At 40.3% G+C, this 12500-nt stretch overlaps 2 protein-coding genes and 1 long non-coding RNA gene across 5 annotated transcripts in view; 2 read left to right on the forward strand and 1 right to left on the reverse strand.

Annotated features, from left to right (window-relative positions):
- LOC306989401 (testican-2) overlaps positions 1-1275 on the forward strand; it is a 67208-nt gene extending 65933 nt beyond the window's left edge. The window contains exons 10-13 of the mRNA XM_079595098.1: positions 3-221; positions 399-461; positions 710-847; positions 999-1275. Coding sequence (XP_079451224.1) covers positions 3-221; positions 399-461; positions 710-847; positions 999-1141 — 563 coding nt within the window. The 3' untranslated portion in view covers positions 1142-1275. The remainder of the gene's footprint in view (positions 1-2; positions 222-398; positions 462-709; positions 848-998) is intronic.
- A 3584-nt stretch (positions 1276-4859) lies between these two features.
- sar1aa (secretion associated, Ras related GTPase 1Aa) overlaps positions 4860-12500 on the reverse strand; it is a 14695-nt gene continuing 7054 nt past the window's right edge. The window contains exons 5-7 of one of the 3 annotated variants that reach the window (XM_079595108.1): positions 11887-11990; positions 8852-8983; positions 4860-5895 (exon numbers count right to left, since the gene is read on the reverse strand). In XM_079595108.1, coding sequence (XP_079451234.1) covers positions 5779-5895; positions 8852-8983; positions 11887-11990 — 353 coding nt within the window. In that variant the 3' untranslated portion in view covers positions 4860-5778. Of the gene's footprint in view, positions 5899-8851; positions 8984-11886; positions 11991-12500 lie in introns of all 3 variants that reach the window. The other 2 variants (XM_079595106.1, XM_079595107.1) reach the window with 2 other exon arrangements.
- The window catches only part of LOC306989408, a 19801-nt gene continuing 12250 nt past the window's right edge, over positions 4950-12500 (forward strand). Inside the window, exon 1 of the long non-coding RNA XR_013795630.1 lies at positions 4950-5006. This is a non-coding gene — a long non-coding RNA (uncharacterized lncRNA). The remainder of the gene's footprint in view (positions 5007-12500) is intronic.

The following is a 12500-nucleotide window of genomic DNA, read 5'->3' on the forward strand; positions in this document are numbered from 1 at the left end:
AGTGTTCGAGCGGGGTCTGGTGGCCGGCTGTAAGGACTCCATCGGCTGGATGTTCTCCAAGCTGGACTCCAGTAATGACCTGTTCCTGGATCAGTCCGAGCTGGCCGCCATCAACCTGGAGAAGTATGAAGTGTGTATCCGGCCGTTCTTCAACTCGTGCGACTCGTACCGGGACGGGCAGGTTTCCACGGCTGAGTGGTGTCTGTGCTTCTGGAGAGAGAGTGAGTCCTCCTTCACTCCTTCTCATTTAGATTCATTTAAAGCAGGAATCACAATTATGAGTTAACGTGCAAAAAAAAAAACATTTAAGAGTGGACAACTGCTGAAAAAAAATAGTAAACAATTCTGTTGTGTCATTGGTTGGCGATCTTCTTTATAATTTCGCCTGTTTTTCCCAGAACCTCCATGTTTGGCTGAAATCGAGAGGATCCAGATACAGGAGGCGTCTAAGAGGAAACCAGGTGAACACACACACACACACACACACGCACGCACGCACGCACGCACACACACGCACGCAGACAGACAGACAGACAGACAGACACACACACACACACACACACACACACACACACACACCTCTGCATCTGTTCAAGTGTGTTTGTCTGTACTTATAGTTCAACAGGTGTGTGTGTGTGTGTGTGTCTGTCTGTCTGCGTGTGTGTGTGTGTGTGCGTGCGCGCACGTGTGTGTGTGTGTGTGTGTGTAGGCATGTACATCCCCAGTTGCGATGAGGACGGCTACTACCGGAAGCTTCAGTGCGACCGAAGCCGAGATGAGTGCTGGTGCGTCGACCCTCAGGGGTCAGAGGTCACCGGGTCACGTATCCATGGAAACCCAGACTGCGGTGAGTGACAGCAGGTCTATCACTTACAGGCCTTCCTGTTACGTGGACCGTTCAGTGACTGTATGTGTGTGTGTGTGTGTGTGTGTGTGTGTGTGTGTGTGTGTGTGTGTGTGTGTGTGTGTGTGTGTGTGTGTGTGTGTGTGCGCTGTAGACGAGCTGCTCAGCTCTGGAGACTTCAGCAGTGGCGTCGGCTGGGAGGACGAGGAGGAGAAAGACACGGATGAGAACGGAGAAGAGGAAGAGGAAGAGGAGGAAGAGCCGGGAGAGAGTGATGATGGCGGATACATTTGGTAAACACCGATCATGTGATCAGAAGAAACGTGTGGCGTCCGGCGCACTGACAAACCTGTTTTACACTTCCTGAAACATTCAACCAACATCTAAGTTTGTATTTTCATGTCATTGATTTCACAACTAGTGTGTGTCACTGGTGTAAAGAGGCCGTATTACACACTTCTACAGAGTCTAGAACAGGTTTTCTGTTTGAATGTTGATTATGTTCCTCATATTCTCCATTGTTGCGGCTCCTCTCTTCCCAGTCTGTCAGTAACGCTCTGTTTACTTCCTGTCTCTATGAAGCCCCTCCTTCTGAAAAGCACACTGTGCTCTGATTGGTCGGCTGGAGCAGTGTGTTGTGATTGGTCGAGCGCTTCGAGTGTGTTTGGGAAATGTCCCGCTCTTTACCATAACCGCCAGTTTAACACACTACTAACTAACTCAACCAGGCCCCGCCCCTTTATTCTGCGCATTAATTATTATAATGAGGCATATTGTGACGTGTTCCCGGAAGAAACTCGAGACTACAATGGAGGCGTTTCAGGAGTTCAGAAACACTGACACTGATATAGAGAAGAACTGGAGCTTTCTCATGATCACACATCAACATTACACACTGATGGGAAGTTCAGAAATGTAAAAGGCGTAATAGGACCTCTTTAACGCTGACATCCTCATTCAGAAGCAAGACTCAAACTTGCACTTGAACTTCGTGTGTTGACGTCCACAGACGCATCATCATAACAGGGTATTATTATTATTATTATTATTTATTTGAGGTGATTTATGCAAAAGAACTTGTTCCTCATGGTTTATAAACCTCTGGAGATCAAGTTCAACACTCTGTGTACAGAAGTTCATCTGTGTGTGTGTGTGTGTGCACGCATTCGATGCATTTATAACACATTATTCTCTAAATTAAGGCTCAGACAGAGAGCTGTGTGTAAACATTGAGTTTCTGACGTTTCAATTACAGGAGAAACTGGAAAAATGAGAATATGGTGCAAAAGTTCATTTATTTCAGTAATTCAACTTAAAAGGTGAAACTAATATATTATATAGACTCGTTACATGCAAAGTGAGATATTTCAAGCCTTTATTAGTTATAATTTTGATGATTATGGATTATAGCTTATGAAAACCTTTTGCACCATATTCTAATTTTTCCAGTTTCACCTGTAATGTCATCAGATATAGAGCAGATAAAATAGTCTCGAAATTAATTCTCTGAAAATGTGAACTCATAACCTAATTCATATTTACAAAATGTAATTTGCAAATGCACAAAATGCAAAACCTAATTCATAAATACACAAGTATTGTTTGAAGGTTTGTACAATAATAACGTTTTTTTTTTTGTTAATGTGAATCATATTTTGCAAATGCATACATTTTTTGACTATTTTTGCTTCATATTGCAAAAGAATGTATGTACACAAACTTTCCATAAACTCAGTATCAGAATTCTTTAAACAGGACTGTGATTTATTATGATTGACAGCTGCAATATTGACGGTTTCACACTTGTTTCTCTGAATCAGAACTGACTCCGGTTTCCTCAATGTACAACTCAAAGCGTGTGTGTGATTGACACTGGCTTCTGTTTATTTAGACTTGAATGCGGTTAAAAAAGAAATGCTGTAAATGTTTGAATCGCTTTATTTTTCATATTGCATGATATTCACAAAAACAAAAAGCTCTTTTATTGGCTCTCTCTCTCTGTGCAATAAGAGTAAACCCGTGATGTCTAATGTTGAGATCGTGGCTCTATGGCTGACGTCGGCTCCTCTGAATCTGTCAAATAAAATGTTGTAAATAATTGAAACGTCTCTCTGATACATAATCAACTGTGTGTGTGTGTGTGTGTGTGTGTGTGTGTGTGTGTGTGTGAAAGACATATTTGATGTAGCCAGACATCTGAAGCTCCAGAGGAGAAGTATCTCACGGTGCAGCTCGTTCATTGACTGAGCTCGACGAAGCCTCTGGAAATCAATATCTGGCAGCGTTGAACTGAATTAATATCCAGCATTCTCAAAGTCACTGAAAGCCATGACCGTGTTTCTGCGTTATCCCGCGTCAGGTTAACATCCAAGAGCTTGTGTCATGGGAATATGTGAGAATCACATCATTTATGCTCATTAATGCATTAAAATACTATGCAGCATGGGATTGCAGATGCACAGTGCATTGTGGGATACTGTATATTCCATGCAATGTAGCAGATATTCAATGCATAGAGTAATTTGCAGGATAAACATGCTATAAAGCTGGACTATAAAGAGTAGTGTGTATTTACGTTCATGCACTTTTATCCAAAGCAACTGGCATTGCATTGCATTTTTAATTTAATCATGCATTGAAATATTGGACGTGTTTGATTCATGCATTCCCTGGGAATCGCCCTCATGACCTGCTTTACAGAGACCAGAAGATATCAGCATATTGCAGTGCAAGTGTTCATTTAAAGCATGCAGATACTGCACTACGGCTTTAACCAGTACACAGCTGTTTTATTAACACACAGCCAATGTGACTGAACATACACTCTTTATTCTGAAGTGTCACGATGCGGCTTCAGTCTGCATTTTCACCAGATGTGTTAATAGATTTGACACTGTCTGTGTGTGGATAATCTGTAAGATCTGGAGCTCACTGCTGCCTCCTGGTGTTTTGCAATAGAACTTAACACTGCTGATGTTACAGAAAATATCCTCACAGTAACACGTTGAAAGCTTGAATATGAATATGAATTGTTTTGCCAAAAATGCAAGTTTACTGAAATCTAGCTTTCAAAATTTAATTTGTTGGTGTGCATGAGTTATATGAACTGCTTTTTATCATAGGCTACATGTAGAAAATCCAGGATTTACAGGTTTGTCTCCTGTGACTAAGGTTTATAACCTAAAGGTCTATATGTAGAATTGAGAAACCCTTGTTATTAGCGCCACCGGTGGCCGTTCAGTGAAACTGCAGCAGCACTTCCTGCTCGTGCTCGTGAACGCAACACACACACACACACACACACACACACACAGACTGGACGTGATTCAAGACCCCATATACTCATGGTGAAGTGCTTTTTCTTTCTTCCCTTAGAAGTAAATAGAAATAAATACCTTTACGTTGATATCTGTTAACGAACTGTGATAGCGACGGTTATGTGAATATGTGCGGCTCTTTCCTCTCAATTACAAACAAACTGTGAGAAAACATCAGTTCAGAAAGCATCTAATATGTTTGTAGACAGATGAAGTAATTCAAATTACACTGTTATGATAGTTTAGTTATAAAAGTAGCCGATACTTGAGACTATATAGACCTGACTGTGAGACTATTGTTTTAATTAAACCCCTTTCTTTGACATTACAGTACACACGGCTCTTATGGCATTATCCTGAACATTGTTTTAAGCATTTGTTTCGTTTAAATGTGTCATGTCGTTCTTTAGAGCGCGCGTAAACGTCACATCCGTTTGATTTTCCCGGTAAAAACGTCCCGAGTCCTTCACGTAAAAATCTGTCTACATGCTTTCATAGACGACCTAGCGAGTCTGGGAAGGTCTCGTTTAAAAAAAAAGTTTAGATACAAGCACATATTGGCTAAAAATAAGCGATTAACACACTAAATTCTTACATTTATTTTCATATTCTAGCTTTAATTGCATTCTGGTTCCGTATTTCCCCCCCCCCCCACTTTGTTTGGAAATATTTTAACACTTGTTTATATGATTTTCTTTATATATTGGATGGTTGATTATGTATTTTAATTTGTACTTTCATGGTCCTTGCTGGAGCGCGACAGCCCTGGTAATTTTCATTGTATTGAAAATATCATCTTGCTCATGTTTCAGAAAGTAAATCATACAGGTTTGGACAACATGAGGGTGAGTAAATTACAGATTTGTTTTCTACTAAAGATACTGTGTGAATAGATTTACTAACAATCTTCAACTGAAAATCAAGATATTGAATGACAACAGCAGAAACATTCTTCAAAATATTAATAGTTTATAGATGTTTACAGTCTGTTAGGATGGATTGCTGTACACTCAAGTCAAGGCTATGGACAATAAAAACACATATACTCCATTATACAATATTTACAAATTTGCAAAAAAATGATCATGTGTCTCTGCCATAGGCGTTCTCATATCAGACCTTCATCTGATGATCAATAAACACCGACAGCATTTGATATGAACATTATCTACACAAACACTGTACAGGAGAATATATTACAATATACTGTACACCTCAAAACCACTGATCAGATCAGCTTTTTATCATTGTTATAACATCTATAGATGAAAAAGGGTGCTAAATAATACAACAACACTCGGTATAACAGTGCGACTCAAAGTTTAGAGACTGAACAAGAAGCAGCAGGAACTGAAATATCACACATGTACTTGTACTTTCATCATTGTTTAAAAACCAATGGCTTGATTCCACTTTGCATCCAGGCCTTTAATACAGTGACAGCGCGTGCTCCTGCGGTTAAAGCTGCAGTGTGTAAGTCGCAATCTGTGCAGAAATGACACCCTCCACCTTTAACATGCAGAATTGAGACTAAAACGACGAAACCGATCAGTAATATCCACTAAAACGAGTCAAACATCTGTTATTGCTGCCGATCACGGAGGAGCTGGTCTGAGGTCAGTCGATGTACTGCGAGAGCCACCGGAAGCCTTCCCCGTAGCCCTGCTTCTTCAGCACGCTGCACATGAACACCTCCAGCGGCCGCGCGTTCAGGTCCTTCAGCGACACGCTGCCCTGCTAACACAACACGCTACATGTCAGGCTACACACACACACACACACACGTGGAAGCTTGTTTCCACCACAGAACAGAAAATAAAAAAGATAATTGCGACTTTTTGTGTCATAATTCTGACTTGTGTTATTTGTGTCAGAATTGTGTTATAAAGTCAGAATTGACCGTTCGCAAAGCCCCGCCCCCCCTTAGTTACTGTCGCTATGTCCGACAAGCTACGCCGCTCTCACACACACCATGTTCTCACGCAGTGAAAAACACATCACGGAGCAGAGAGACACTGACCAGCTTACTTTTGATATTAAACAATAGTCTCACCTTTCAAATTTGGTCATTTTTTAAAAGAAATTTAAACAATAAATAGCGTTTTGTGGCTCTTTAATGTGTGTGTCAGATCGCTCAGTTAAAGCCGCTCGTGAACCGATCATCTCTTCCTTCTAGTTCATTTATAGCATCAAATAAATCAGAACATCAGAAGGAATGTTGTTTTAACCGCGGAAAGACGTCAGTACACTCCGCTTCTCAAGCTCAAATCCTCACATGTTAATCTACTAACTCTCCTGACGGCTTTGGCGGACAAAATGGGGAATGGCGAAGTATGATTGGTCAGATCACCTGTCAATCAAACTCCCTGCGAAGGGTCAATTGTGTGATAAAAATTCGCAATTGTGTGTTATAAAGTCAGAATTGTTTTATAAAGTCGCAATTGTGTGATATATAGTCAGAATTGTTATAAAGTCAGAATTGTGTAAAATTGTCCAAATGTCCTACCGTAAATATATAAAACATGTATTTTTGTGAGTGAATGCAGCACAATCGTGAACATAAATGCACAACTTTAAAGGAGATTTTCTCAATGTTAAATTTTTTTTGCATCAGATTCCAGATTTTCAATAGTTGTATCTCGACCAAATATTGTCCTATCATAACAAACCACACATCAATGGAAAGCTTATTTATACAGCTTTCAGATGATGTATACATCTCAATGTCAAAAAATGTGACTGGTTTTGTGCAATGTTGTTTTCGTCAACGATGACGATAACGTTACGATGACTAGCTAAAAATGGCTCTAAAGTGACTAAAACATGACGAGACGTTTTCGAGTTTTCGTTGACGAGATGGAACGAAAATGATTATAAGTCTGACGTTCACAATGCATGTAATTTCTGCCTATTTTGCGTGAAATCTGTCTGTTGAGCTAAAAAAGTATCAGCAATGGCGCTTCCTAATCCTTGTTTTGGGTACGCCCACCACCCGGCTGCCGAGCACCAGATTCCACACAACAACAACAACACACCTGTGGCTAGTCACTCGCTACACATCTTTGAAGGACCATGGCGGCGACGCCAATAAACGGGCTTGGTGGTCGGAAACGACGAGATGATTTATGGACATACTTTCAGTATAATCAGAGCCCGTCTACGGAGAGCCTGTTCACTCCCTATTAAGTCCTATTGTACCGAATTTTTGGTTGTAGTTCCACCAGAGTTCCACTGGGGGCGATCGCCCCCGAGTGCAAAATTAATGGGAGTCTATGGAGCTAGACGGCTAAATTTGTCCCTTTCAGCCGATTGCTGTTGAGAAATCTCAGATTTGATTGTAGGTTTGGCAAGTTCAACATGGGTTATAGGTCGAAAATTTAATTAACGAGTACTTATGTTCTTTCGATTTCTTACAGGTTGAGTTGTTGTTGCCCATAACACGCTAGCATTCTGCTAATGAACGCTGATTGGTCAGTGAAAGACTGGTTACGACCAGAGATACCGCTTGATGGCATCATGGCATCCGAAGCGGGAACAAAATGTATTCTAGCAGAAACTCTTCTAGCACGTGTGTTTACCTGTGTCAGCTGTGCTGGCGATGCCTCGAGAGAAAAGAAAGTGCAGAGCGCGAAAGCACCACAGTGACTGAAGGATTGCCGTAAAGCAGCATCTCTGGTCGTACGATGTGTATGACGTCATTGACATTTTGAAATACTTTTTAAAGCAAATAAGTGACTCTAAAAAATCTAACACCCAGCAATGTGCAATTTCTTTGCATCTCCTTTCGAATACAACATTCAAATTACTAGACAAAAAATGATATCCTGAGAAAAGTGGATTTTGAGGGGTATAGCTCCATAGACCTCCATTCATTCTGCACTCGTCCTGTGAGCGCCCTCATATGGAATCAGAGTGGAACTGCAACCAGTCAGAAGCCGGAAGTGTAGCGAGAGTGAACCTTCTCCCCTTATTAGACATTCTCTGGTATAATCCATCAGAGCGCGCGCGGTCTCTTGCTCTCTCTCCCTCTCTCCCGTGCACGCGCTACGCAGTTTGGAGCACAGTCTCTGTCTCGCGGGCGCGCTCGCTCTAGATTCCGGGAGATTTGAACTAATTTGCAGGCATCAGTGAGCCGCTATCAATATGCGGGAGACTCCCGGAACGTCTGCATTTCTATACTGAAATAATATCGGCATTATAATTATTGATTTTTCATTAGGCAATTTTTTTTGGTGCTCCGCTCCCTCAGCTCTTGATTCCCTACGCACAGCGCGTAACCTGTCAAACCTAAGCCCATTTCCAATACTTTTTAACCTAAATTAATTTGTTAAAGACTACTACTTTTTTTTTTTTACTAAAACTTGACTAAAACCTTTTTGCGTTTTCGTCGACTAAAACTTGACTAAAACTATCAAGTTTACAAGTGACTAAAATGTGACTAAAACTAAAAAGCATTTTTGTCCATAAGACTAAGACTAAGACTAAAAGGGCTGCCAAAAACAACACTGGGTCCTGGGTCACATATTGTGTAGTTTGAGCTTCATCATCTGCCCTGGTCAGTTCAATCACATGACTGGAATATTATTGAGGGCAGTTTTGGGGAGAAGAGAGAGAAGCTTCTTCAATATCTCTGAAGGATCTGGCAGAGATTGAGTCTTGGGTTTTAAGAATTGAATTGTGTGGCACTGACCTTGCCAGTGGTCTGTCCTTCCAGAGTGAACACCTCTCGTAGTCTCATCTCACTCACGGCCTCGGGCCGGTCGATCTTATTACCCAACACCAGAACCGGCACGCTGGAGATCGTCTCGTCCGACAGCAGAGCCTGAACACACACACACACACACACACGCACACACACACACACACAGATTCACCTCGAACTCGCTTATTAAACACTCAGGTGGAAAGAGTAATAAAATATTGTACTCAAGTAAAAGTACTACTACTTCAATGAAATTTTACTTAAGTACAAGTAAAAGTACCGGTCTAAAAATCGACTCAAGTAAAAGTAAAAAGTAGCTCATTTAAAATTTACTCAGAGTAAAAGTTACTTAGTTACTTTTTTAACAGCGGGGGTGGGGTGGGGTGGGGGGCTCTCCCGTGTAGGGTTGTAACGGTATGAGATTTGCACAGTATGGCAATGTCTCCGAAAATATTACTGTTAAAGGGATAGTTCACCCAAAAATGAAAATAAGCCCATGATTTATTGACCCTCAAGTCATCCTAGGTGTATATGACATTCTTCTTTCAGAGTTATATTTAAAAAGTCCATTAAAGTGCCTCTATTCACCATAAAAGTGCTCCATACGGGGTTAATAAAGGCCTTCTAAAGCAAAGCAATGAGTTTAAGGAAAAAAAATCCATATTTAACGTTACAAAGTAAAATTCTAGCTTCCGGCCAAACGCAGTCTACTTGCGTCTATAGCACAACTTACGCAATTTATGACGTCGAAGTAGCGTAGTGCGTCATGGCATAGCGTAAATATCAGCAGTACGTCGCATTCCTCGCATAAATTGCGCTTTAGACTTAAAGGGCACCTATTATGCCCCTTTTCACAAGATGTAAGTTAAGTCCAACACACAATTATGTTCAAACATCATGTAAAAGTGAATTTTGCATAATAGGTGCCCTTTAAGTGGAATCTGTATGTTCGTGTGGCTGGAACCTAGTTATTTTACTTTGTAAAGTTTTAAATATGGATATTTTTCTAACACAAATTCATCGCTCTGGTTCAGAAGGTCTTTATTAACCCCCCGGAGCCGTGAGGAGCACTTTAATGATGGATAGATGCACTTTTATGGACTTTAAAACAGAAACGGCCATTCACTGCAGGATATTTGTTAATATAACTCCGATATTTGTTTGAAAGAAGAATTTCACATACACCTAGGATGACTTGAGGATGAATAAATCATGGGCTAATTTTAATTTTTGGGTGAACTACCCCTTTAATCAATTAATAAATAAATAAACGGTATCATTAAATTATTGTTATTATTATTATCATCAGTTAAAAAAATGACAGTTAAATGAATGAAAACAGTTTTTTGGTTTAACAAATGCTTTTATTATAACAAACTTAAAATTATTTGTTTGTTTTGTTTATTAAAATTTCAATAAAACATGTCTAATTAACTAAATTCAATAACTGACCAATGACCATTAGATTAACTATTTTTAACATCAATAATATATTAAAATGTTTAAGAATAATCCTATGAAATGTATTTTATTCAGAAAATGAATGTTTCTTTTTATGATTTAATACAAATAAATGTAAACTTTATCCTTTTATTTTTTGGGAAAGTTCTGCCGAACAGATTTATTAAATTAAACCATGGACCCAAAAAAAGATATTCCTTAAATAATGTTACATTTTTTTAAATTCAAATTATTGTTGTTATTATTTTGAGAAGTATGTTCTATCATAATTTCTCCTAGTAACACTAAACTTTTATTTTGACGGGTTCTAGTGAAGACCTGTTTTAGAGTGTATTTGACAATGTTTTTTCTCAAATAAAATGATGAAAATGCTCATTAGGCGTTCTCTCAGAGCAGCTCTCTAAATGTTCATGTAGCCTATTTCATGTCCTCATATTGTTTGTGAGACGCTGAAAACACAATGAGCATCAGGCATACTTGAGTATGTAGTAGGCTACAGACGCGACGCAGCTCATTCACACAGAGGCACGCAGAACAAGCATATTTACATAGCAGTCTTTTTGCGCTTTAATATTCAGAGACCATGTCGCGATTTATTGCACAGCTCTACTTTCAATTTATTCATATAGCCTACATCATTGCGTGTTTTACGTGGAACCTGCGTTATGTAAATTGAATTTTCATTTGGATTTTGAATTCGGGGATTCACTCTGCAAACGGGACATAGGCCTACCTTTATCTGCACAGATGGATGGTGTTCTATGTTTCCTCCTTTTGCAGCCACATTGCGTCCACATTTTTTGCAAATTGGATATCTATCCTCGAGGACAACCACGCGTTTTTCCTACATCTAAAGTATTCACATACTGCCCATATGGTTCGCTTCATAAGAATTCGACAGCGTTTCACTTTTAGCTGGGCCTGCATCACCTTTTTTGCGCGTTTGTTCTCGCCATAGACGGTTCTCCCGCCCTTCAATCAATGTAGTAGTTTCCGGAGCGCGATTTTTTTTTCCCCTTGTAAATTATTATTTTATTTATTTTTTACTCAGTAACGGATATGATTTAAAAATGGAGCGAATTACAATACTTCAAACAAAACGTACTTAAGTAAAAGTAAAATTACAGATTTTAAAAACTACTTAAAAAAGTAGAAGTACACAAAAAAACTACTCAATTACAGTAACGCGAGTAAATGTAATCCGTTACTTTCCACCTCTGGACCACAAGGCTTGTTTTGGAGAGCGCCTCATTTGGAGAGTGACTATTCTCGTCACTTGATAATCTTAAGGTTGAGCCGCTGTCGTCACTCGGACTATTGTAAACATCGTCTTCACTAACTTTCTGGCCGCGCAAGTTTCAATTACAACAGAAGCCGATGGAGGAGTGAGACACTCTCAGATTTAATCACTAATATCTTCATCTGTGTTTCTGAAGATGAACGAGAGTCTGACGGGGAACAACATGAGGGAGAGTCATTACTGACAGAGTTTACAGTTCTGGGGGAACTAACCCTTTAAAGTAAAAATATAAAACTATGGTAACCGCGTCGCGGAGACTTACGTCGAGCTCCACCTTGGATTCGGCGAGCCGCTCGTGATCGGCACAGTCTACGAGGAAGACCACAGCGTTGACGGCCGGCAGATAGTTCTTCCACACTCGCCGCGCTGCAGAAGAAGAGAGGATCAGTGCAGCGACTTATCGGGACATGACCGAGACGTGTGTGTGTGTGTGTGATGCGATATATTGAGTTTGCATGCATTTTTGTTTACATGAAAATGATTTTCACGAAAATTTTTTCCTATCGCACTGCCTCTGTGGGGATGTAGGGTTTACCAGGCACACACACACACACACACACACACACACAGACACACACTTAGACATACACACACACACACACTAAGAGACAGACACACACACAGACACACCCACTCAGACACGCACTCACACACACACACACACACTCACAGACACGCACTCACTCACACACTCAGAGACAGACACACACAGACACACACATGCGCACACACACACACACACACCCATTCAGACACACACACAGACACGCACTCACACACACACACAGAGACACACTCACAGACACACACTCACACACGCACACACACACACACACTCACATACACACAACCACACAGACACACACGCACTCTCTC

Source organism: Phoxinus phoxinus (assembly GCF_949152265.1).
Source record: "Phoxinus phoxinus genome assembly, chromosome: 21".
In the NCBI taxonomy this organism is placed as follows: Eukaryota; Metazoa; Chordata; class Actinopteri; order Cypriniformes; family Leuciscidae; genus Phoxinus; species Phoxinus phoxinus.